We start from the raw sequence: 24,395 nt of genomic DNA, 5'->3' as shown, positions 1-24,395 counted from the left end.
TTTATTTATTTATATTAATGTCTATCTCCCCTGCTTAGGCTGTGAGCTCGTTGTGAGCAGGAACATATCTCTTTATTGTTGTATTGTACTCTCCCAAGTGCTCAGTAGAGTGCTCTGCATTCATTCATTCATTCATTCAATCGTATTTATTGAGCACTTACTGAGTGCAGAGCACTGTACTAAGCGCTTGGGAAGTACAGTGCTCAATAAATGTGATTGAATGAATGAATGAATGAATCTCTGGGCTCAGAGAGGCTTCTCCGACCTCTCCGGCCCTGGGTTCAAGAGAGGCCTTTCCGGTATGAGCCTGGGATGGTGCCTCTTGCTGGTTCAAAAGAAGAAGAGAATGGGTCAATCGGGAGAACCCCAGCTTCTCCCCAGTTGTTGCCTGCCTCTTTCTGGTGGAGATTATTATTATTATTATTACTATTATGACTATTATCGTTGTTATTGTTATTGTATGTGTTAAGATCTTACTTCATGCCAAGCGATGTTCTAAACCCTGGGGTAGATTCCAAGGTTGCCAAGTTTGGCTACAGTTCCTTTCACACATAGGGCTCGCAGTCTAGGAAGGAGGGAGTAGGATTTAATCCCCATTTTACAGATGAGAAAACAGAGGTGCAGAGAAGTGACTTATCCACAGCAGGCAAGTGGTGAGACGGAGTTAGAACTCGGGTCCTCTGAGTCCCAGGCCTGTGCTTTTTCCATTATGCTTTGCTTTCCCAAAGAGGGGTTACCTACCTTTAGTTCCCTGTGGATGGGAAAGGCATCCTTTGGTTCCGTTGGACCTTCCTGAGCGCTTAGTACAGTGCACCGCACCGTGAACGGGCTCAGTCAATATCACCACTGCTACCACCACTACCACTAGTGAAACTGTGAGCCCCAAGTGGGACAGGAACTCTGCCCAACCCGATTTGCTTGTATCCACTCCTGTGCTTAGCACAGTGCCTGGCACATAGTAAGTGCTTAACAAATACCACAGTTATTTCTACTACTATTCATTCACTCAATCATATATATGGAGCGCTTACTGTGTGCAGAGCACTGTACTAAGCGCCTGGGAAAGTAGAATACAACAATAAACAGTGACGTCTCCTGTCCACAACTACTACTACTAGTGCCCAACGGAGCGCGCAGTTGGTGGCCCTGTCGTTGGCTCGTTGGCTCACCCCTTGCCACCCCCAGGCAGCGGGTTCTCGACTGCGGCCATGACCCCAGGCTCGGAGGGAACTGGGGGGAGAGGGGGAGACAGTGGGAGAGCGATCTGCTCCGGCCCCACATCCCCGAACGGACCCCCGTCCTGCCTTTGGCCACCAGCCACGGAGTTGCCACGAGGAAAAGTGGCCATCTCCCCCGGCCCCCATCCCCCAGGCCCGGCTCCTTCGGACAGGACAGGCCGCCCAGCCACGGGCTTTGAAGCCCCCTCCCCCGGCCCCCCCACCTCCAGTCCTTTGGGAAAGTGGAATGTAACATGATTTCTTCTTGTCCTCTGTTCTGGGACAAATGTTAGGCTGGGCCCATCGCCCCCGCCTTAATTAGCCGTGCCCGTGCATTTACAAATGGCAGCGCATCAGAGGGGCTGCCGGGCGGGGGGCCCAGAGGGGCCGGAGGGGGTTGGGGGGGAGGCCTGAGGTGTTTATTTTCAGAGCCGCAGGGGTCCCCATTTGAAAAAACACCCCGCCTCCCCAAATGTTTTTGTTTGGATGATTCTGAGTTAGGAGGTTCGGACAATTAGGTGGCCAGATTAGGCGGCGTCTTTTACCCTGGGCCTTGGGGTCTCGCTAGGCCGCGTCCCTGCGGCCTGGCCCGGCTCAGTGGGGAGACCCGTGGGGTGGGGGACTTACGAGGCCCGGCTGCCAAGACCCTCCTGTGAGGGGTGACCCCCGACTCACGCTCCCCGGCCTCCATCTGAGGGGGGCAAGCGCTGGCCAAAGAGTTGGGCCTACCCGGGGATGCTGCCACCATTCTTCTCCAGGCCCCCTCCCCTCTTTCCAGAGGGCAGGGTGCCCAACCCAAACACAACTTGAGCGCTTACTGTGTGCAGAGCACTGTACTAAGCGCTTGGGAAGTCCAAGTTGGCAACATATAGAGACAGTCCCTACCCAACAGTGGGCTCACAGTCTAGAAGACAGACCGCCACTCTCCCCAACCCTTTTTTTCTAATAATAATAATAATAATGATGGCATTTGTTAAGTGCTTACTACGTGCAGGACACTAAGCGCTGGGGGGGGGGGGGGTATAACGTGATCAGGTTGTCCCACGTGGAGCTCACAGTCAATCCCCATGATGAGGTAACTGAGGCTTAGAGAAGTGAAGTGACTTGCCCAAGGTCACACAATCCAATGGTCATTGTGAAGTGCTTACTGTGCGCCAAGCACCGTACCAAGCATTGGGACGGACATGTGTTAAGCAGGTTGGACTCAGTTCCTTTCTCACAAAAGGCTCACCGTCTTTCATGGGTTCGAATTCCGGCTCCACCACATGTCTGCTGTGTGACCTTGGGCAAGTCACTTAACTTCTCTGAGCCCAGGAACGTTGTGGGGAGGTTGGGGGTGACCCAGACCCGGCTGCCCTCTCCCCCAAATTTAGGGGAAGGGAGCGCGGGTTTGGAGGCTTGGCGTTTTCGGGGTGGAGGCCAAGGAATACCAGGGGGTCTTCCTGGTGTGGGTTATGGGCCACTTCCAGGGGAACTGGGAGAAAGGGCTCCTGGCTTCCTGCAAGCCACAGTGCCCCGGCTTGGAGGGTGGGGAGGAGATGGGGAGAAGGTAAGGAGGGGGTGAGGATGGAGAGGGAGGCTTTGTGCTGCTGCTGCTGCTGCTGCTCAAAAAATCAATTACAGAAAAAAAATCTCTGCACTTGACTCAAGTCCCATCAAATAACCCTGAGCATATATCTGCCCCTACTTCACCAGTACTTAGGAATGAAACATTTCCTCTCTTTGCAGCCCTCTCCAAAAGAACACAAAAGAGCTTTCTCTAATTAAAGGCATTTTTCTCTGCGTCTCATTGCAAGACAGCAGCAACAGATTCCTCGGGCCGCCACCAGTGCCCCAGGCCAGGGCGTTTAAAAGCGGGGGGCTTGTGGGCTGACCCCAAAGTGCTCAGCCAACAGACGCTCACTGCCATAGCTCCTCGGAGCGGGGTGAAGGACGGGATTTGGAGACCTTTTTTTTACTTTTTTTTTTTTTGGTACAGTTTGCCAGGTGCTGTAATAAACACTGGAGTAATAATAACTGTGGTATTTGTTAAGCCCTTACTAGGTGTCAGGCACTGTACTAAGCACTGAGGTAGATAAAAGATAATCCAGTTGGACCCAGTTCCTGTTCCACAAAGGGCTCTCAGTCTCAATCCTCTTTTTACAGATGAAGGAACTGAGGCGTAGAGAAGTGAAGTGACTTGCCCAAGATGACACCGCAGACAAGTGGCGAAGCCAGGATTAGAACCCAGATCCTTCTAACTTCCAGGCCCGCACTCTATCCACTATGCCACGCTGCCACTCTCTGGTTGGACGTAGTCCATATTCTACATGGGGCTCACAGTGTTGATCCTCAATTAGATGCGGTAACTGAGGCCCAGAGAAGTGAAGTGACTTTCCCAAGGTCACACAGCAGACAAGGGGCAGAGCCAGGATTAGAACCCAGGTCCTTCAGATTTCCAGGCTCTATCTACTAGGCCATTCTGCTTCTCAAGGCCTCACCGAAAGTCCCCTGGCCTTTTTGGGTGGGATGGGGGAGACCCGTGTCCATCCCCTATCTGGGCAGGGAGTCGGGGAGTGGGGGAGGCCTCAGGTTCGAATCGAGTGTTGTAATCAATCAATCAATCATATTTATCGAGCGTTTACTGTGTGCAGAGCACTGTACTAAGCGCTTGGGAAGTACAAGTTGGCAACATATAGAGACAGTCCCTACCCAACAGTGGGGAGGAGACATAGCCTCTCCGTGCCTGCCTCGCCTTTCAGAAACCACGGGTCACGGTCTCTGGCGTGGAGACGGGTGGGATCGTCGGGGCGAGGGGCTGGAAGAACTACGAGCTGGCTGGAAGTTCAAGGAATTATTGTCCAGGAAGGCCACCACGGGGAATGACATTCCTCCGAGAGAAAATCTGGCCGGCCCGCATGGGAAAGCGGCGGTGAGACGGAGCTGGAATGTGCGCTCCCTCCGTCGGGGCTGGGAGCAGCCGCCCCCCCCCTCACTCCTCATGATAAATCATGGGACGGACGGTCCTTACCTTGCCACGTTTGATCTCCGCTCAGCAAGACGTGCTTTTGATGTGAAAAACTCCAGATCTCCCAGGTCAGAGACAAATAGCAGAGACGCTGACCTGAAACGCGCTAAACTGAGGCGCGACCCTAGAGCTTCTGGAGAGTTCGCTCTCTGCGGGGTTGTGGGGGAGAGGAGGGGAGGTGTGTGTGTTTGGGGGGGGTTGGGGGTTAGACTCCTTAAACCGTTCAGGAACAGGGGGAGCGGCCATCATCATCAATCGTATTTATTGAGCGCTTACTATGTGCAGAGCACTGTACTAAGCACTTGGGAAGTACAAATTGGCAACATATAGAGACAGTCCCTACCCAACAGTGGGCTCACAGTCTCTCCCTGCTCCCCGGATATGCCATGGTTCCTCCAGGCCTGTAGAGAGGTGACCCCAGTCCTGGAGTGTCAGTCCACTTCTGGCCAGTCAATCAATCCATCAATCGAGCACTGTATTAAGCGCTTGGAAGAGTTCAATATAATAATAATAATAATGATACTTGTTAAGCACTTACTATGTGCCAGGCACTGTACTAAGTGCGGGAGTGGAGATAAGCAAATTGGGTTGAACACAATCCCTGTCCCACACGGGGCTCATAGTTTCAATCCCCATTCTACAGATGAGGTTACTGAGGCCCAGAGAAGTGAAGTGATTTGCCCAAGGTCACACAGCAGACAAGTGGCGGAGCCGGCATTAGAACCCATGCCTGTGCTCTATCCACTATGCCATGATAACAGACTCAGGACACCGCGTTTCCCACCACCCCGCCCGAAAGTGGCCCTCACATATTTGGGTGGGGCATGTGACGGGGGCTCACCCCCTTCCTGTCCTCCCACTCTCAACCCTGGCCCCCCTAGAAGCAGCTGTGGCTCAGTGGAAAGATCATGGGCTTTGGAGTCAGAGGTCGTGGGTTCGAATCCCAGCTCTGCCACTTGTCAGCTGTGTGACTTGGGCAAGTCACTTAACTTCTCTGGGCCTCAGTTCCCTCATCTGGAAAATGGGGACTAAGACTGTGAGCCCCATGTGGGACAACCTGATAACCTTGTATCTTCCCCAGCGCTTAGAACAGTGCTTTGCACATAATAAGCGCTTAAGAAATACCATCATTATTATTATCCTCTTCTGATCTGATGGGGCTTCACCACCTCCCATTCATCCATTCATTTGGTCAGCCTGTCAGTCAGTCAATCGAGCACTATTGAGCACTTACTGTGTGCAGAGAATTGTACTAAGGGCTTAAGGAGAGTACAATACAACAGTAAATGGACACATTCCCTGCCCTCAACAAGCTTACAGCCTAGAGGGGACAAGACACCAATATAAAGAGGTAAATTACAGATATGGACAGAAGAGCCCAGACAGGGAAGTCCACCCCGCCCCCACCCCCCCACCGAAAAAAAAGCCCGCAGATGGTGGAGTCTCCGTCCCAAGGAGAATAACGCAAGTGGGAGTGGGAAGGTTTGGCTCCCCAGACCCCCCAGGCCAGCCCTTCTTTAAGGATGTAAAAACAAAAATGGTTTCCATGACGCCTCTGCCCTAATGCTCATTTCCTCCTCTCCTTTCTGCTCAGAGAACGGGAAGGGCCCGTTGCAGCAGAAGAGTGTGGGTGGAAGGTTGTTCACATATGGGTACCCCCCAAAACAGCCCCCAGCCCCTCAGCCTAAAGCGGGATGCGAGGGGGATGGGGAAGGAGGCCTGTTTGGCGAAATAAAGCCACCATTTAACCCTGACTTGGGCTGCCTTTTATAGTTGAACTGTTCCTTATGGATGCATAGAGAAACCTTCATAAAAATCAGGTCTTTATTTACCTCTCGGCAGAAGCAAGCTAGTAACTTTGCAATGTGTTAATTAAAAACACAGCCCTCGGTTTTTGGTTTGCTGGGGGGTGGGGGGGTGAGGGGCGAGCATGCGGCATTAAAAACACAGAAGAAGGCTCTGTGGTGCGTGTGCGTATGTGCTTGTGTGTGCGTGTGTGTGTGTGTGTGATGGTATACAACACTCAGCGCTTAACTCCCAAGTGGTCAACGGTCCAGGGATCAGAGAGGCCAGTCCACTGGGCTCCTGAGGGTCACTTCCATCGGACACATCACGCCCACTCCCTGGAGTGTTGCCTGAAGTTCGACAGAGCAACTAAAGTTGCTAATTCATTCACTCAATCGTATTTATTGAACGCTTACTGTGTGCAGGGCACTGTACTAAGTGCATAATCCCAATAAGAAGCAGCTTGGCTTGATCTGCTGTGGCTTGCGACTTGTCTGCTGTGTGACTTCGGGGAGTCACTTCACTTCTCTGGGCCTCAGTCACCTCATCTGTAAAATGGGGCTTGAGACTGTGAGCCCCATGGGGGACATGGACGGTGACAACCTGATTAGCTTGTATCTACCTCAAGGCTTAGTACGGGGCCTGGTATATAGTAAGCCCTTAACAAATACCATTTTATAAAAAGGGAGATTCAGACTTGGAGCCTTATATGGGACAGAGACTGTGTCCATCCTGATTAGCTTGTATCTACCTCAGCATTTAGTATAGAGCCTGGCATATAGTAAGTGTTCAGCACTTATGTACTTATCTGTAATTTATTTATCTCCATTAACGTCTGTTTCTCCCGTCGAGACTGTAAACTTGTTGTGGGCAGGGGGTGTGTCTATTGTTGTACTGTTCTCTACCAAGTGCTTAGTACAGTGCTCTGCACACAGTAAGCGCTCAATAAATACTACTGAATGAATGAACAAATACCATCAATAAAGAGAAAAGAGCTCATTAGCGCGGCATTTATTAAGCGCTTTTTCTGGGCCAGGCACTGTACTAAGCTCTGGGATGGACACAAGCAAATCAGGTTGGACACGGTCCCTGTCCCATGTGGGGCTCACAGTCTCAATCCCCGTTTAACAGATGAGGTAACTGAGGCCCAGAGAAGTGAAGCGACTCGCCCAAGGTCACGCAGCAGACAAGTGGCAAAGCCGGGATTAGAACCCATGACCTTCTGTCTCCCAGGCCCGTGCTTTATCCACTCCGTCATGCGGCTTCTACCGTCGGATGCCCCATCCCTAGGACACAGCAGGCCCAAACGCACCCCAGGCTCCGGCCCTGAACCCTTCCGGCTTGACAGGACACACGGTTATCGGCAAGGACGCTTCCGAAAGAGCCCTATCCATTACAGCCAATACATGCGTCCCTCTGACAGCCCTCCTTGAAGAAAGCACCAATAAATACCCATTGGGGAAGGTTAATTTAATGCAACCCGCGCCGCTATCTGGGGTAGGATATGTCGCCAATTCGATCCATTAAGTAATGACTAAACTCTCAAGAGGGCTCCCTCAAGTCAGATGTTGTTATTCCAAGTTCACTGCTCTCAGCCTCCCCGGGGACCAGTTAGGCAAACAGCTGGAGGGGTCGCCACTTTGTGAAGCCAGGTAAAGCCCCCTCACCAGGAAATAAATTATCGGGGGCTTTTGCTGAGACCCAGAGATGGAGGAGAGAGATGGAGAAAGCAGGGAGAGAGGGGCAGAAAAAGAGAAGAGGCAAAGGAAATGCAAAGAGAAGAGAAAAGCAGGCAGGAAACAGAGAGGCAAAGACACTCATTCATTCATTCATTCAATCGCATTTCCTGAGTGCTTACTGTGTGCAGAGCATTGTACTAAGCGCTTGGGAAGTACAATTCAGCAACAGAGACAATCCCTGCCCACAATGGGCTCACAGTCTAGAAGGCATAAAGACAGACAAAAAAATAACAGGCAGAGGAAGAGAGAAAAGCTAAAGACGGAGACAGAAACAGAGACAGACTGGAAGAGAGTAGGAAGAGACATGAAAAGAGAGGAGAGAGAATGAGATAGGCAGAAGGGGGAGAGAGTCAAGCTGGCAATCGCTGACATCTATTAAGTACTTACTGTGTGCAGAGCACTGTACTAAGATCTCGGGAAATCAATCAGTGGCATTTATTGAGCGCTTATCATGTACAGAGCCCTGTACTAAGCACTTGGCAGAGTACAATACACAGAATTAGCAGATGCATTCCCTGCCCATAACGAGCTTACAGCCCAATATAATAGAGTTGGCAGTGTGATCCCTGCCCACAAGGAGTTTCCAGTCTACCGGTGGGACAGAACAGACATTAAAATAAATTAAAGAGAAGAGACTATGTATTTCCTGGCTCCCAAGTTCGAGCGGAAGCACTCTGTAGGCAGGGACAGTGTCTCTTCTCTGTTTTGTACTTCCCAAGCACTTAGTATAATACGTTCTACCCAGAGGGTGCTCAATAAATACTATGACTACTAAGTCATATCCTAAGGGGAAAGAAAGAAAGCGAGCACATTCTTGATTGAAAACAACAGAACCTAGTAAGTAATCTGTCTTCGCAGAATAAGCAGCCCAAGAGAAACTGGCTGAGAGTGCAGATTTTTTTAATGGGTTTTTTTATGATATTTGTTAAGCACTTACTATATTCCAGGCACTATACTAAACACTAGGGTAGATACAACCTAATCAGGTTAGACACAGTCCATGTCCCACTTGGGGCTCACAGCCCTTAATTCCCCCTTTACAGATGAGATGACTGAGGCCCAGAGAAGTGAAGTGACTTGCCCAAGCTATTGTGAGCGGGAAATGTGTCTATTATTGCATTATTTACTCTCCCAAATGATTCATTCATTCATTCATTCATTCAATCGTATTTATTGAGCGCTTACTGTGTGCAGAGCACTGTACTAAGCGCTTGGGAAGTACAAGTCGGCAACAAATAGAGACGGTCCCTACCCAACCATGGGTTCACAGTCTAGAAGGGGGAGACAGACAACGTGACTGGCACTAATAAATTAGTAAATTTATTTATTTACTAATAAAGCAAATCATTAGTAGGGCCAGGTGGGTCCGGGACTCTGGGAGAGCGGGAAATAGATCTTTAGGAAAGAAATCACCACGGTGTGTGTGGTGCACTCTGTAAGCGCTCAATAAATTCAATTGACTGACAGAGCTGATAAGTGGCTGAGGCAGGATTAGAACACAGGTCTTTCTTAATCTCAGACCCGGGCTCTAACCAATAGGCCACGCTGGATTTCTGGGAAGGCAGCAGCTAGCTGGGACCTCTGAAAAGAGTGACTCTGCCTCTGGAAGTGACTTGTGGGAGGGTTGCTGGGGAGCTGGATGATTTTTCTGGGTGCCAGGCTGTTCTCCTGAAGGACCTGAGCCTTCGAACCTTGGTCTAGCGGCTGCAAGCCCAAAAGTGAGTCCAGGTGGGTTTCTGCCAGGGGGTTTAGCTGTTCTGGGGCAGCACAAACAGTGTCCGACCTACCTCTCCAGGCAGGGAGGGGAGAGGGCAGTTCTGCTGATCAGGGAGTCTGTCAGCCTCCTCTAGCCTCCAAATTGAGCAGCCCCCACGAGACCGTGGGAAGGTGGAGTTCTCCAAGGGTGAAGCAGAGACAGCAACCTCAGGGCTAACGAGGGCCTAATTAGCAAGAGCTGGAAGCATGCTGGAAAATGCCTCACCTTGGTGCCTCTACCCTGCCCTCTGATTCCTCACCAACTCAGAGCTCCAAAATCCCAAGGCCTAGAGCTCCCTGCATCAGCCTCCTCGCTGGCTTCCCTGCCTCCGGCCTCTTCCTTCTTCAGTCTACACTTCACGCCGCTGCCAGGATCATTTTTCTAAAATGTCATTCTGCACACAATCTCCGGTGTGCACAGTAAGCACTCAATAAATACAATTGAATGAATGAATGAATATTGTGAAAGTGCCTTCGGCGGATGGTCAGGAGTTTCTGCTTGTTGCAGAGAGGAATGGGAACCCACCGGAGATTGTGTGCAGAATGACATTTTAGAAAAATGATCCTGGCAGCGGCGTGAAATGTAGACTGAAGAAGGAAGAGGCTGGAGGCAGAGAGGCCAGCGAGGAGGCTGATGCAGGGAGATCTAGGCCTTGGGACTTTGGGGCTCTGTGTGCAGAGCACTGTACTGAGCACTTGGGAAGTACAAGTTGGCAACATACAGAGACGGTTCCTACCCAACAACGGGCTCACGGTCTTAATTAATAATAGTTTTTGTTAAGAATTTACTATGCGTCAAGTACTGTTCTACATGCTGGAATAACCACAAGCTAATCAGGTTGGACCCAGTCCCTGTCCCTCATGGGGCTCACAGTCCTAATCCCCATTTTGCAGATGAGGGAACTGAGGCACCGAGAAGTGAAGTGACTTTCCCAAGGTCACACAACAGACAAGCGGCAGAGCCGGGATCAGAACCCAGGTCCTTCTGACTCCCAAGCCCGGGCTCTAGCCACCAGGTCGTATCGCTTCCCATTATCCCCCACTCTCTTCTCCCATTCCACACCGGCTTGTAACTTCATGCCTCTCAAGGTAACCTACTCTCCGTGCCTTGTTCTCGTCTTTCCCGTCGACAACCTCTCTCTCACTCCCGGAACTCCCTCTCTCTTCACATCTGGCAGACCATGTTTCTCTGCCTTTTCAAAGCCTTTCTGAAATCACATCTCCCGCAGGAGGTCTTCCCTGAATAATTTCTAATCTCTCCACCTTATGTGCCCCTCCTGCTTGCTCAGCACTTCTGCATCACATAAGCACTTAGGTACTTACAACCTCTCGTAGCGCTTTTAGACATTTCTTTCATACTCTATTACTCAAGCACTAGGTCATATTCATATCGCCTGCCCCATCTTTCTTCTGTCTGTAATTCATTTTATTGCCTCTCTCACTAGACTGCTGGCTCCTTGAAGACAGGGATCATATCTACTAATTCTCCTGGCCTACCTCGAGTACTTAATATAGTGCTCTGCCCCAAGTAGGTGCTCAGCAAATACCATTAATGGATTGATTTATCATCACATAATAATAATAATAGTAATTATGGCATTTGTTAAGTGCTTACTATGTGCCAAGCACTGTTCTAAGTGCTGGAGTAGTTACAAGTTAATCAGGTTATCCCACGTGGGGGTCACAGTCAATCCCCATTTTACAGATTTATCACCTCATAATAATAATAATAATTATTATTATGGTATTTGTTAAGTGCTTACTATGTGCCAAGCACTGTTCTAAGCGCTGGAATGATGGTATTTGTTAAGCACTTACTATGTGCCAAGCACTGTTCTAAGCGCTGGGGTAGAGCCAATGTAATCAGGTTGTCCCATGTGGCGCTCAGAGTCTTAATCCCCATTTTACATGAGTTAACAGGCACAGAGAAGTTAAGTGACTTGCCCAAAGTCACACAGCTGACAAGTGGCAGAGGCGGAATTAGAACCCTGGGCCTCGGACTCCCAAATCCATGCTCTTTCCCCTAAGCCATGTTGCTTCTCATTCAGCCCTCTGCCTACCTGTCTGAACGAGTAGAACTCCATCATCCAAGATGTCTGTTTCTTCCTCAAATATTGGTCAATCAATGTTATTTACTGAGCGCTTCCTGTGTGCACAGCACTGTAGTAAGCACTTGGGACGTTACAATGCAACAGAGTCGGTAGACACATTCCCCGCCCACAACGAGCTTACAGTCTACATATTAATGTCTATCTCCCCCGCTAGACTATAAACTCGTTGTGGGCAGAGTGCTGTGCTTTGCACACACTAAGCGCTCAACAAATATGATTAAATGAAGGAATGTATGACTGAAGTGAACCCTCCCCAGCCTCCCTCTTGACCGATTCCAATGTTTCATTCCCCTGTCCAGCAGGAAGTTCTTCTGGTCCCCCACTGCAATCCCTCTTACTGCAACTCCAACCCACTTCTGCTCTGAGCATAAGCACCCTCGATCTCCCCTCCAGCCCTCCACCTCACAAGGCCACCTGTTACACCGGACAGATTTTAGATTTAGTCCTGGTGGCCCTCAGGTTGTCTGCCCGAGTTTAGCGGAGGCAAGAGCAGTCCAGGGGAAGAATAGAGGAGAGGATACATTTGTATTGTCACTGTGTTTCAGGGCCTCCCACCACCCCTTCTTCCCGGGTCAGCCCCCCAGTCTCTCCGGCCCAGGGTTCCAGAGCTTTGTGGCTTCTCCCTGAATGTGGCTGAACATGGTGGACATGGGCTGGGACAAACTATGGGGACCTCTCGGACCTCAGAGGGTGCAGAAAGAAGAGAGAAAGAGAGAGAGAGAGAGAGGTGACTCAAGTTGCCCCACGTTACTACAGGTGCATTGGCAGTTGAGGAGGGCTGGATCCTAGAGAAGACCAGCATGGGAAAGGGGGTTACTAGCCCAAGTCCTGACATCAATAGGAGGAGTGGGTAATAACGATGGTTTTGAGGCAAGTGTTTTACTATGGGACAAGCACTGAGACAGTCTCTGTCTCAGACAGGGCTCAAAGTCTAAGTATTAGGGAGAGCAGGAATCAGTTTTCCCACCCAGACAAGGAGATAATATTAATAAGTAATAATGATAACAACAATGTAATAATAGTCTCCCCCTCTAATAATCATAATCATAATAATAAGAATGATAGTATTTGTTAAGCGCTTACTATGTGCCAGCACTCTAGACTGCAAGGTCATTGTGGGCAGAGAATGTATCTGTTTATTGTTATATTGTACTCTCCCAAATGCTTAGTATGGTTCTCTCCACACAGTAAGTGCTCAATAAATGTGCTGACTGACTGACTAATAATGTTCGTTGAGGTCTTTGTTAAGGTCTATTTCCCAAGCACTGAAATAAGTGCTGGCGTAGATATAATAAAGTTGGACACAGTCCCTGCCCTACAATGAGCTCACAGCCTAAAGCAAGAGGGGGAACAGGTACTGAATCCCCCATTTAATAATAATAATAATGTCAGTATTTGTTAAGCACTTACTATGTGCAAAGCACTGTTCTAAGTGCTGGGAGGATATAAGGTGATCAGGATGCCCCATGTGGTACTCACAATCTTAATCCCCATTTTACAGATCAATCAATCAATCAATCAATCGTATTTATTGAGTGCTTACTATGTGCAGAGCACTGTACTAAGTGCTTGGGAAGTATAAGTTGGCAACATATAGAGACAGTCCCTACCCAACAGTGGGCTCACAGTCTAAAAGGGGGAAAGGGAGATGAGGTAACTGATGCCCAGAGAAGTGAAGTGACTTGCCCAAAGTCACACAGCTAAGTGGCAGAGCCAGGATTTGAACCCATGACCTCTGACTCCAAAGCCTGAGCTCTTTCCACTGAGCCACGCTGCTTCCCCAAGCAGAACCGATGCCCAGAGAAGGAAAGCGACTTGCCCAAGGTCACACAGCAGGCCGGTGGCAGAGCTGGGACTAGATTCTGGGTCTCCTGATCCCACATCCCAGGCCCTCTCCTCTAGACCATCCTGCCTCCTTTGGGGACAAGGGGTCAGCTGTCCCTCTCGTGGGATGGGAGGTGCAGATAGTGGTGGGAGGGGAGGGGGGGACTGTCACCAGCAAGGGGTCTACAAACTCTGTCCAAAGTCCAGTGGGGTGGGTGCCCAGGCCTGTCCAGCCTTAGAGGATCAGGCCACCAACGCAGTGGGCAGGGGCATTCACCAGGCCGGAGGGAATGACCCTGGATCTCCTCCCCCAGATCCGAGGAGCACTGGATGCCAGGCTTCCTTTAAACCCAGGGAGGCCCATTTAAAAGGACCCCCACTGAACGTTCATCAGCTTTTAGCGCTCGGGGCCTCCCTTCCATGGGTCTCCTGCACCTTGGACTGGAAACAGGCACGCTACCCCCACCCCTGCGATCCATCACCGACCTCGCTGTCTGCTTCTGTGAGAAGGGGGGCTTCCCTCTGTTCTCCCCTGGGTCACCGGGGACTCATGGCTCCCCCTTCTAGACTGTGAGCCCACTGTTGGGTAGGGACTATCTCTATGTGTTGCTGACTTGTACTTCGCAAGCGCTTAGTACAGTGCTCTGCACACAGTAAGTGCTCAGTAAATACGATTGATTGATTGATTGATTGATTGGTAGGCAAAATGGCCTGGGGGAATGTCGCCCACTTCCTTAGGCAGGAGACTCCCCACTGCGCCCGGTAAGGAACCGAGACTCAGAGGAGTTAAGCAACAGAAAAAAGGTCGCCCAGCAAATCAAAAGCTGTTCTGTCGTTGCTCGGCTTTCCAGCCCGGGCCCCCGGACCCCGTCTGGCTGAGCCACATGATCTCCCTTTCTGGGGCGCTCACTACAGTGCTGGTGGCAGAGGGTCCACACAGGTCTTTACGTGAGGGATCATCCGTGGCCTAAGGACCGCAGTAACATCTCTGCCACCCACATCATGTGACACCAGAATGCTGGAGAATCCAAAAGTTCGGAAAGAGAACCGGACAGACAGGAAAAGATGTTGGGAGAGGATGGGATAGAGAAAGACAATCAGCGGTCTGACTCAGAAGGATGCCCCCTGGTCTTATGGAGGAACGGACAATACGTGAGGGAAAATAATAATAATTGTCACCATTTGTTAAGCTCTTACTGTGTGTCGAACACTCAACTAGGCACTGGGGGAGATACATGTTAGCCGTGTGACTTTGGGCAAGTCACTTAAGTTCTCCGTGCCTCAGTTACCTCATCTAGAAAATGGAGATTAAGACTGTGAGCCCAACGTGGGACAACCTGATTACCTTGTATCTACCCCAGCACTTAGAACAGTGCTTGGCACATAGTAAGCGCTTATCAAATACCATCATTATTATTATACAAGATAATCAGGTTCCACATGGGCTCACAGTCTAAGTAGGATGGAGAATAGGTACCCCATTTTGCAGATGAGGGACCTGAGACCCAGAGAGGTGAAGTGATTTGCCCAAAGTCATGCAGCAGGTGTGTGGCAGAACTGGGATTAGAACCCAGGACCTCCAACACTCTGGTCTGTGGTCTATCCACTAAAGAAACTATCACTAGAGAAACTATCACTGTTTCTCTAGAGTCAAGGATTTTCCAAGCCAGGGACGCAGGGGGCTGGAGAGAGGCCGACTTGATGCAAGACTTCTTAGGAGGCTCTGAGAGGGAGTCTCAGAAACATCAATAAATAAAATTTATTGATCATTTACTCTGACAGAGCACTTTAATAAGCCCTTGGGGTAGATCTCATCTCTGCCGCTGGCCTGCCTCGGACAAATCACTTCACCTTTCTGGCCCTCAGTTTTCCCATGTGGGAAATGGGCAGAATATCCCTGCATCTCCCCATGTTGAAGGGATGTTGGGAAGTCCAAAAGAGATCATTGATAATAATCAATCAATCAATGGTATTTGCTGAGCGTTTACTGTGTATGGAGAGCGCTGTAATGAGCACTTGGGAGAGTGCAGACACAGAATTGGTGGACACATTTCCTGCACACAATGAGCTTACAGTTTATAATAACAATAATAATAGCTTTTATTGCGGGCAGGGAATGTGTCTACCAACTCTGTTATATTACACTTTCCCAAATGCTTAGTACAGTGCTCTGCACATAGTAAATGCACAAAAAATGTGATCGACTGATTACTTACTAGGTGCCAAGCACCGTGCTAAACCCTGGAGTAGATGGAAGTCATTCAGATTGGATTCATTCTTGTGACAGCACTTGTCTACTGTGTGACCTTGGGCAAGTCACCTTACTTCTCTACTTCTCTGTACCTCAGCTGTAAAATGGGGATTAAGAGTGGGAGCCCCTTGTGGGATATGGACTGTGCCCAACCTGGTTAACTTGTACGCACCCCAGTGCTTAGAACAGTGCTTGGCACATAGTATGTGCTTAACAAGTACCATAATTATTATTTTTACTATTTATTATTATTATCTACTCCAGCATTTAGAGTGCTTGGCACATTTTGTTGTCTGTCTCCCCCTTCTAGACTGTGAGCCCATTGTTGGTTAGGGACCATCTTTATATTCATTCATTCAATCATATTTATTGAGTGCTTACTGTGTGCAGAGCACTGTACTAAGAGCTTGGGAAGTACAATATATGTTGTCAACTTGTACTCCCCAAGTGCTTAGTACAGTGCTCTGCACACAGTAAGAGCTCAATAAATACGATTGAATGAATGAATAGTAAGTGCTTCATCCAGCGCTTAGAACAGTGCTTTGCACATAGTAAGCGCTTAATAAATGCCATTAAAAAAATACCATAAAAACAACACTGAGGCCTTTTGCAAATCCCCCATGGACACTGTTCAGACGAAAGCTGGGATGTTATCAGAGAGTGTGGAGAAAGTGGTTCTCTGAAAGGAGGATGGGAGGGAGGGATTGTAGAAGGGAGCGAGTAGGAGGGAGAGAGAGGCAGAGGAAGGGAAGAAAGAGGGAAAGAAAGGAGGGAACAGAGTAGTGTCAACTGACAGCTTTGGCCTGTGAGAACAATGAGCAGGGAGGCAGAGATTTTTTTTTCCAATGAATATATTCTAGTTTCCCTTGATTAAGTTAGAACCCGGAGAATCTAATCAACCTGATTAATGACCCTACTGTGGTCAGAGTATTGTATTCGACATCTACCACAGGAAGAGCATAGTACTAGACACCTACTGTGGGCAGAGCCCTGTACTGGGCATTTATGAGTGGAGCATGCAGTTAGGTGGTTTGGGTAACAAAAGAAGGAGCAAAGGACGAGGGCCCTGCCTTCGGGAAGCTTGCAGTTTACTGGCAGAAACAGCAGGCATAACTTGGTGACCATCCCAGAGTTAAGAATGGGCTCTCCAGAACAGACCCAAGTTGCCAATATATTGATCAATAATCAGTAAATAAGCAGTCTGTGCTGAGGCGTGCCATTTCCCTTGCCGGGGTTCTTGGGTTTTCAGGGCCTGACCTTTAGCCAGCCTTGACCTAACTGTTATCCAGCCTTGACCTGAACCTAGCCAGCCTTCCTGAGCTCAAAGACTCCCACCGCCACAAAACATTGACCGTCGATTTGAAAAAACCCGTGAGAGACGGTCTCTCTCAGTCGGTGACCTCTCACCTCAAACTGTCCTCTCTACCTTCCCTCCTCCCAGTGGCCCCCAAGCAACAAACTCATTGCTACCCTTTTGGATGAAGGGCAGTGGCCCCCACTTCTCACACGCCCCCTCAGTCCCTCCAACCCCTCGGCCCCTGCCGCCCCCTTGGCCTGATCTCAGTACGGACAGCGTTTAATACAGAGTGCTTAGTATAGTGTTCTGCACAAAGTAAGCGCTCGATAAATATGATTGAATGAAAGTCACGGGGAATGGGCTTGGGAGTCAGAATTCACGGGTTCAAATCCCAGCTCTGCCAAATGTCAGCTGTGTGACTTTGGGCAAGTCACTTAACATCTCTGTGTCTCAGTTACCTCATCTGTAATATGGGGATTAAAACTGTGAGCCCCCATGTGGGACAACCTGATCACCTTGTACCTCCCCAGCACTTAGAACAGTGCTTTGCACATACTAAGAGCTTAATAAATGCCATCGTCATTATTATTATTATTGATCCGACCCCCCTGGAAACTCAATGCCAGATCTGCCCTGTTCCCTCTCCTCAGCATTCCGGGGAACTGTCTGCCCAAGCCGGGGGCGAGGGAGGAGGGTGGGGTTGTCTTGGGACCCGAGGGAGATGACCCGGTGTCCTCAGAAACCGGGTCCATGGTGATCAGCCTTGTTTGAACAAAAAAAGGAGATGTGCAAAGATCAATGTCTCAGGGCTCATGCTCCTGAGAGTCTCATGGTAGTCATTCATCCATAAGCAGCAGCCTGGGCTGCTTAAGGGCAGAGAAAATCATCCATTTCCCACCCCTTGCTCAGAACTCTGCCACAACTCCTCAGTCTCTCCCCTCCCCGCTCCCACCTGGCTCTGGCTCTCCCCTTCACCATTCATTGATTCAATAGTATTTATTAAGCGCTTACCGCGTGCAGAGCACCGTACTAAGCTCTTGGGAAAGTACAACAATAAACAGTGACGTTCCCAGCCCACAAGAAGCTCACCGTCAAGCTCATCACACCATCACACGGCCGTCACCACCACAACCACCATCACCACTATCACCCCAATAATAATAATAATAATTATGGCATTTGTTGAGAACATAGTATGTGCCAGGCACTGTACAAAGTGCTGGAGTACATGAAAGCAAAGTGGGTTGGACACAATCCCTGTCCCGTGTGGGGCTCACAGTCTCAATCCCCATTTTCCAGATGAGGGAACTGAGGCACAGAGAACTAAGGTGACTTGCCCAAGGTCACACAATAGGAAAGTGGGAGAGCCGGGATACGAACCCATGACCTTCTGACTCCCAATCCCGTGCTCTTTCGACTACGCCATGCTGCTTCTCCACCCCAGCCACCATTCATTCATTCAGTTGTACTTATTGTCCCAGCCACCGCCATTCATTCATTCAATTGTACTTATTGAGCGCTTACTGTGCACAGAGCACTGGACTAAGCGCTTGGGAAGTACAAGTTGGCAACATCTAGAAATGGTCCCTACCCAACAACGGGCTCACAGTCTAGAAGGGGGAGACAGACAAGAAAACAAAACATGTGGACAGGTGTCAGGTCGTCGGAACAAATAGAATTAAAGCTAGATGCACATCATTAAGAAAATAAATAGAATAGTAAATATGTACAAGTAAAATAAATGGAGTAATAGATCTGTATAAACATATATACAGGTGCTGTGGGGAGGGGAAGGAGGTACGGCAGGGAGATGGGGAGGAGGAAAGGAAAAAGGGGGCTCAGTCTTGGAAGGCCTCCTGGAGGAGGTGAGCTCTCAGTAGGGCTTTGAAGGGAGGATGAGAGCTAGCTTGGTGGAAGTGTGGAGGGAGGGCATTCCAGGCCAGGGGGAGGACCATCACCTCACCACCACCGTTCATTCATTCAAAGGTATTTATTGAGGACTAGCTGTGCAGAGCACTGTACTGAGCACTTTGGAGAGTACAAGACAACAATTAACAGGCAGATTTCCCCCCTCCCCACCACCGTCACCAGCAACAACCGAAAGATTTTTCTTGGGTCCGAGCTGCCGGACAGACAAGCGGCTTTGAAAACTTTCAGGTCTCGGCTAAGGAGCAGAGAGGAGACGTCGCAGGAACTGCCTGCAGATGTCCGATTTTACAAGTTGCGGGGCCGGGGGCGGGAGGGGGAAGTGCTCTCGTTTGGATTAGCGTTTATTTCGTGTTTATGGAGGCTGTTTGGAGTTTCCATCCATTATTTCATTTCTGATTGTTTTTCTTTGTAATAAGTGAGAAAGGAGAGCCTAGATAAAAGTCTCAGCCGAGGCCAAAACTGCACACTGAGGGCTCCAATTAGCTATAAATCAGTTGTCTTCCCTGCAGGGGGATCGGACAGGGGAGAAAGTGGGGAGATGGGCGGAGGGGGCCCTGTGGGGGGAAAAGGAGGGGAAGGGGCAGAGTTTGGTCTGGTCTGGTCCAGTCCACCTCTCCTCAGGGGCCAGCGCGGGTCGCTGAGGCCCCAGCCCGGTGGACAGTCCTGTCTTTTGCTCCCAGACAAGCCTGGGATAATAATAATAATGATAATTATCGTATTTGTTAAGCGCTTACTACGTGCCAAGCACTATTCTAAGCGCTGGGACGATGGCATTTGTTAAACGCTTACTATGTGCCAAGCACTGTGCTAAGCGCTGGGGTAGATGCAAGAGAAATAGGTTGTCCCAAGTGGGGCTCACAGTCTTCATCTCCATTATACAGATCAATCAATCAATCAATCAATCGTATTTATTGAGCGCTTACCATGTGCAGAGCACTGTACTAAGCGCTTGGGAAGTACAAATTGGCAACACATAGAGACAGTCCCTACCCAACAGTGGGCTCACAGTCTAAAAGGGGGAGACAGAGAACAGAACCAAACATACCAACAAAATAAAATAAATAGGATAGAAATGTACAAGTAAAATAAATAAATAAATAAATAAATAGAGTAATAAATATGTACAACCATATATACATCTATACAGGTGCTGTGGGGAAGGGAAGGAGGTAAGACGGGGGGATGGAGAGGGGGACGAGGGGGAGAGGAAGGAAGGGGCTCAGTCTGGGAAGGCCTCCTGGAGGAGGTGGGCTGTCAGCAGGGCCTTGATGAGGTAACTGAGGCCCAGAGAAGTAGTGAGACTTGCCCCAAGTCACACAGCTGACAAGTGGCAGAGGCAGGATTAGAACCCATGACCTCAGACTCCCAAGCCTGCGTTCTTGCCACTAAGCCACACTGCTTCTCTGTGCCTCAGTTACCTCATCTGTAAAATGGGGGTTAAGATTGTGACGCCAAAGGTGACAACCTGATCACCTTGTATCCTCCCCAGGGCTTAGAACAGTGCTTTGCACATAGTAAGTGCTTAATAAATGTCATTATTATTCCCCATGGAAGTCGGGTGCGGGCTTCCATGCGGCCGGGGGGTTTGTTTCCCCCTTTGTGGGGCGCCAGCTGGACCCAGACCTTCACACAGAGACACAGACCTGCACACAGAGACACGGAGACGCAGAGAGAGGGAGAGGGAGAGACAGGCACACAGATCCAAGAGAGCGGAGCGCAGAGACAGAGAGCCGGGGATGGAGGGGTGGAGGGAAGGAGGGATGGAGGGATGGAGGGATGGAGAGATGGAGGAATTGAGAGATGGAGAGATAGAGGAATGGAGGGATGGAGAGATGGAGGAATGGAGAGATGGAGAGATGGAGAGATGGAGGGATGGAGAGATAGAGGAATGAAGGGATGGAGAGATGGAGGGATGGAGAGATAGAGGAATGGAGGGATGGAGGGATGGAGAGATGGAGGAATGGAGAGATGGAGGGATGGAGAGATGGAGAGATGGAGAGATGGAGGGATGGAGAGATGGAGGGATGGAGGGATGGAGACATGGAGGGATGGAGGGATGGAGGGATGGAGGGGCGGCGGGAAGCGCCCGTGCCTAAATCCCGTTGTCCGGGGGCCGCGGTGGGCTGGACCCAGCAGCGAGCAGAACTGAGCGACCGTCCTGGTCCTTCCCGTGAAGATTCCCGGTCACCGGACGCTTCCCGGGAAGAGGGTGGATGGGGGACCGGGGTGGACAAGAGGAGGGGAACGGGAGAGAGACGGGAGCAGGACGGGACGGGCACGGGCAGGAGGAGGACGGGCATGGACGGGGTTCAGGGACGGACAAGAGGGGTCCGGGGATGGACAGGACACGGGGACGGACAGGAGGAGGAAGGAAACGGACAGAAGGAGGAAGGAGACGGACAGGACAGGAGGAGGACGGGGATGGACAGGAGGGGGACGGAGATGGAAAGGACACGGGGCCGGACAGGAGGAGGAAGGGGCCGGACAGGAGGAGGAAGGAGATGGACAGGGGGAGGATGGGGATGGCAGGAGGAGGACGGGGATGGACAGGAGGGGGACGGAGATGGACAGGAGGAGGACGGGGCCGGACAGGAGGGTCCCGGGGACGGATAGGAGGGGGACGAGGATGGACAGGAGGGGGACGGAGATGGACAGGACACGGGGACGGACAGGAGGAGGACTGGGACGGACAGGAGGAGGACGGGGACGGACAGGAGGAGGAAGGGGCCGGACAGGAGGAGGATGGGGCCGGACAGGAGGGGGACGGGGCCTGACAGGAGGAGGAAGGGGCCGGACAAGATGGGGACGGGGATGGACAGGACGAGGAAGGGGCCAGACAGGAGGGGCCCGCGCCGGACAGGAGGAGGATGGGGCCGGACAGGAGGAGGACGGGGATGGACAGCAGGAGGACGGGGCCGGACAGGAGGAGGCCGGGGATGGACAGGAGGAGGCCGGCAATTAGCAGGAGGGGCCCGGGGCCGGACAGGAGGGGGACGGGGATGGACAGGAGGAGGAATGGGACGGACAGGAGGAGGACGGAGATGGACAGGAGGAGGACGGGGATGGACAGGAGGAGGACGGGGCCGGACAGGAGGAGGACGGGGCCGGACAGGAGGAGGAAGGGACCAGAGAGGAGGGAGACGGGGACGTCCAGGAGGGGACAGGGCCGGTCGGAGATAAGGACGGACAGACGGACAAGGAAGCTCCGGACATCGGGTTGGTGAGGGACGGAGGCCGTGGGCGCCCGGACAGGGGGACGGTGACGGGCCGAAGGGACAGGGGAATAGGGATGGACGGGGTGACCAGGTCCAGGGCAGAACTGGGTCTCAGACCCGAGACAAGGACTCTGGGACACAGAGCCAGGGCCGGGCCCCCGGACAGAGACCCCTGGCCCCGGGCCACAGACCGGGCCACCATCCTCTGCAAAACGCGCTAAATGCGGCCGGACTGTCCCCTCCCCCTCCCCAAGGAGGACCACCCCCTCCTCATCTCCGACCAAAGAGCATCCTGACACCTGGATCCCTAAGAAGCGCCTCGAATGGAGAGACGGAGATCGGGGAGGGGGGCGAGGAGAAGTCGAGCCCCCTGCCCCAATCGTTGTGAGCCCGCTGTCGGGTAGGGACCGTCTCCATCTGCTGCCGATTTGTCCTTCCCAAGCGCTTAGCCCACACAGTAAGCGCTCAATAAGGACGATGGAATGAATGAGAAGAAGAAGAATCAATCAATCAATCAATCAATCGTATTTATTGAGCGCTTACTATGTGCAGAGCACTGTACTAAGCGCTTGGGAAGTACAAATTGGCATCACACAGAGACAGTCCCTACCCAACAGTGGGCTCACAGTCTAAAAGGGGGAGACAGAGAACAGAACCAAACATACCAACAAAATAAAATAAGTAGGATAGAAATGTACAAGTAAAATAAATAAATAAATAGATAAATAGAGTAATAAATATGTACAACCATAAAAGAAAAGAAGAAGAAAAGGGGGAGAGGGGGGATGGTCCTGGGGACCGTCCCCAGGAAGGGCAGAGCTTGCAGGGGGTCGAAGCAGAGTCCACCCTTACCTTGGTGTATTTGATTTCCAGGTTGGGGGTGGGCGACGGGAGGAGATGCAGAGAGGCCATGAGGGCGGCGGGGTCCGCCTTCACCTCTCCGGGCATCTCGATCTTGCTGGACGTCATGCTGTCGGGGGGCACTGCCCGGCCCGGTGCCCGGTGCCCGGTGCCCGGTGCCCGGAGCCCGGCGAGGTGAGCGCTTTGGCGGGGGCCGCCCTATATAAGCAGGTGTCAAGTGGGGGCCGCGCTCATTGGCCGCGGGGGCAGGGCCGGGGGGCGGGGGGCGGGCTGGGGGTGGGCTCAGGGCCACCCCTCCTCAGGAGCAGGCCACAAAAACTCCGCAATTTACCCAAGCAGGGCCGCCCCCTCCTCCACCTAAGGTTCTGGGGGCCGGGGGGCGTCGAGGCAACAGGGGTCCGGGGGGGACCGGGGAGAGGAACCGACACGGGGGAGGGGGGAGACGCCTCTTGTCTGCTGGGTGACCTTGGGCGAGTCGCTTCACTTCTCCCGGCCTCAGTCTCATCATCATCACCGATCATCAATCGTATTTATTGAGCGCTTACTGTGTGCAGAGCACTGGACTAAGCGCTTGGGAAGTACAAGTTGGCAACATAGAGAGACAGTCCCTACCCAACAGTGGGCTCGCAGTCTAAAAGGGGGAGACAATCAATCAATCAATCAATCAATCGTATTTATTGAGCGCTTACTGTGTGCAGAGCACTGGACTAAGCACTTGGGCGGTCTAAGTTGGCAACATATAGAGACGGTCCCTACGCAACAGTGGGCTCACAGTCTAAAATGGGGAGACAGAGAACATACTAACAAAATAAAATCAATCAATCAATCAATCAATCAATCGTATTTATTGAGCGCTTACTGTGTGCAGAGCACTGGACTAAGCGCTTGGGAAGTACAAGTTGGCAACATAGAGAGACAGTCCCTACCCAACAGTGGGCTCGCAGTCTAAGAGGGGGAGACAGAGAACAAAACCAAACATACTAACAAAATAAAATCAATCAGTCAATCAATCAATCATATTTATTGAGCGCTTACTGTGTGCAGAGCACTGGACTAAGCGCTTGGGAAGTACAAGTTGGCAACATAGAGAGACGGTCCCTACCCAACAGTGGGCTCGCAGTCTAAGAGGGGGAGACAGAGAACAAAACCAAACATACTAACAAAATAAAATAAATAGAATAGATACGTACAAGTTAAATAAATAGATAAATAGAGTAATAAATAGGTACAAACATATATACATATATACAGGTGCTGTGGGGAAGGGAAGGAGGTAAGATGGGGGGATGGAGATGATGAGATGAGATGAGAGTTTCCTCATCTGGGGGGGGTTGAGAGTGTGAGCCCCACGTGGGACAGGGACTCTGTCCAACTCCATTTGCTTGTATCCACCCCGGTAGCTGG

At 51.0% G+C, this 24,395-nt stretch overlaps 1 protein-coding gene across 2 annotated transcripts in view; it reads right to left on the bottom strand.

Annotated features, from left to right (window-relative positions):
* ALDH1A2 (aldehyde dehydrogenase 1 family member A2) overlaps positions 1–23,145 on the bottom strand; it is a 72,727-nt gene extending 49,582 nt beyond the window's left edge. For both annotated transcript variants that reach the window (XM_038750155.1, XM_038750156.1), the window contains exon 1: positions 22,983–23,145. In XM_038750155.1, the coding sequence (XP_038606083.1) occupies positions 22,983–23,099 (117 nt within the window). In that variant the 5' untranslated portion in view covers positions 23,100–23,145. The remainder of the gene's footprint in view (positions 1–22,982) is intronic.
* Between the last annotated feature and the right edge of the window lie 1,250 nt (positions 23,146–24,395).

This window comes from Tachyglossus aculeatus, chromosome 8 (assembly GCF_015852505.1).
Source record: "Tachyglossus aculeatus isolate mTacAcu1 chromosome 8, mTacAcu1.pri, whole genome shotgun sequence".
Lineage (NCBI taxonomy): Eukaryota > Metazoa > Chordata > Mammalia > Monotremata > Tachyglossidae > Tachyglossus > Tachyglossus aculeatus.
The sequence above is the reverse complement of the archived record's forward strand: the minus strand, read 5'-3'. Positions and strand labels throughout refer to the sequence as shown.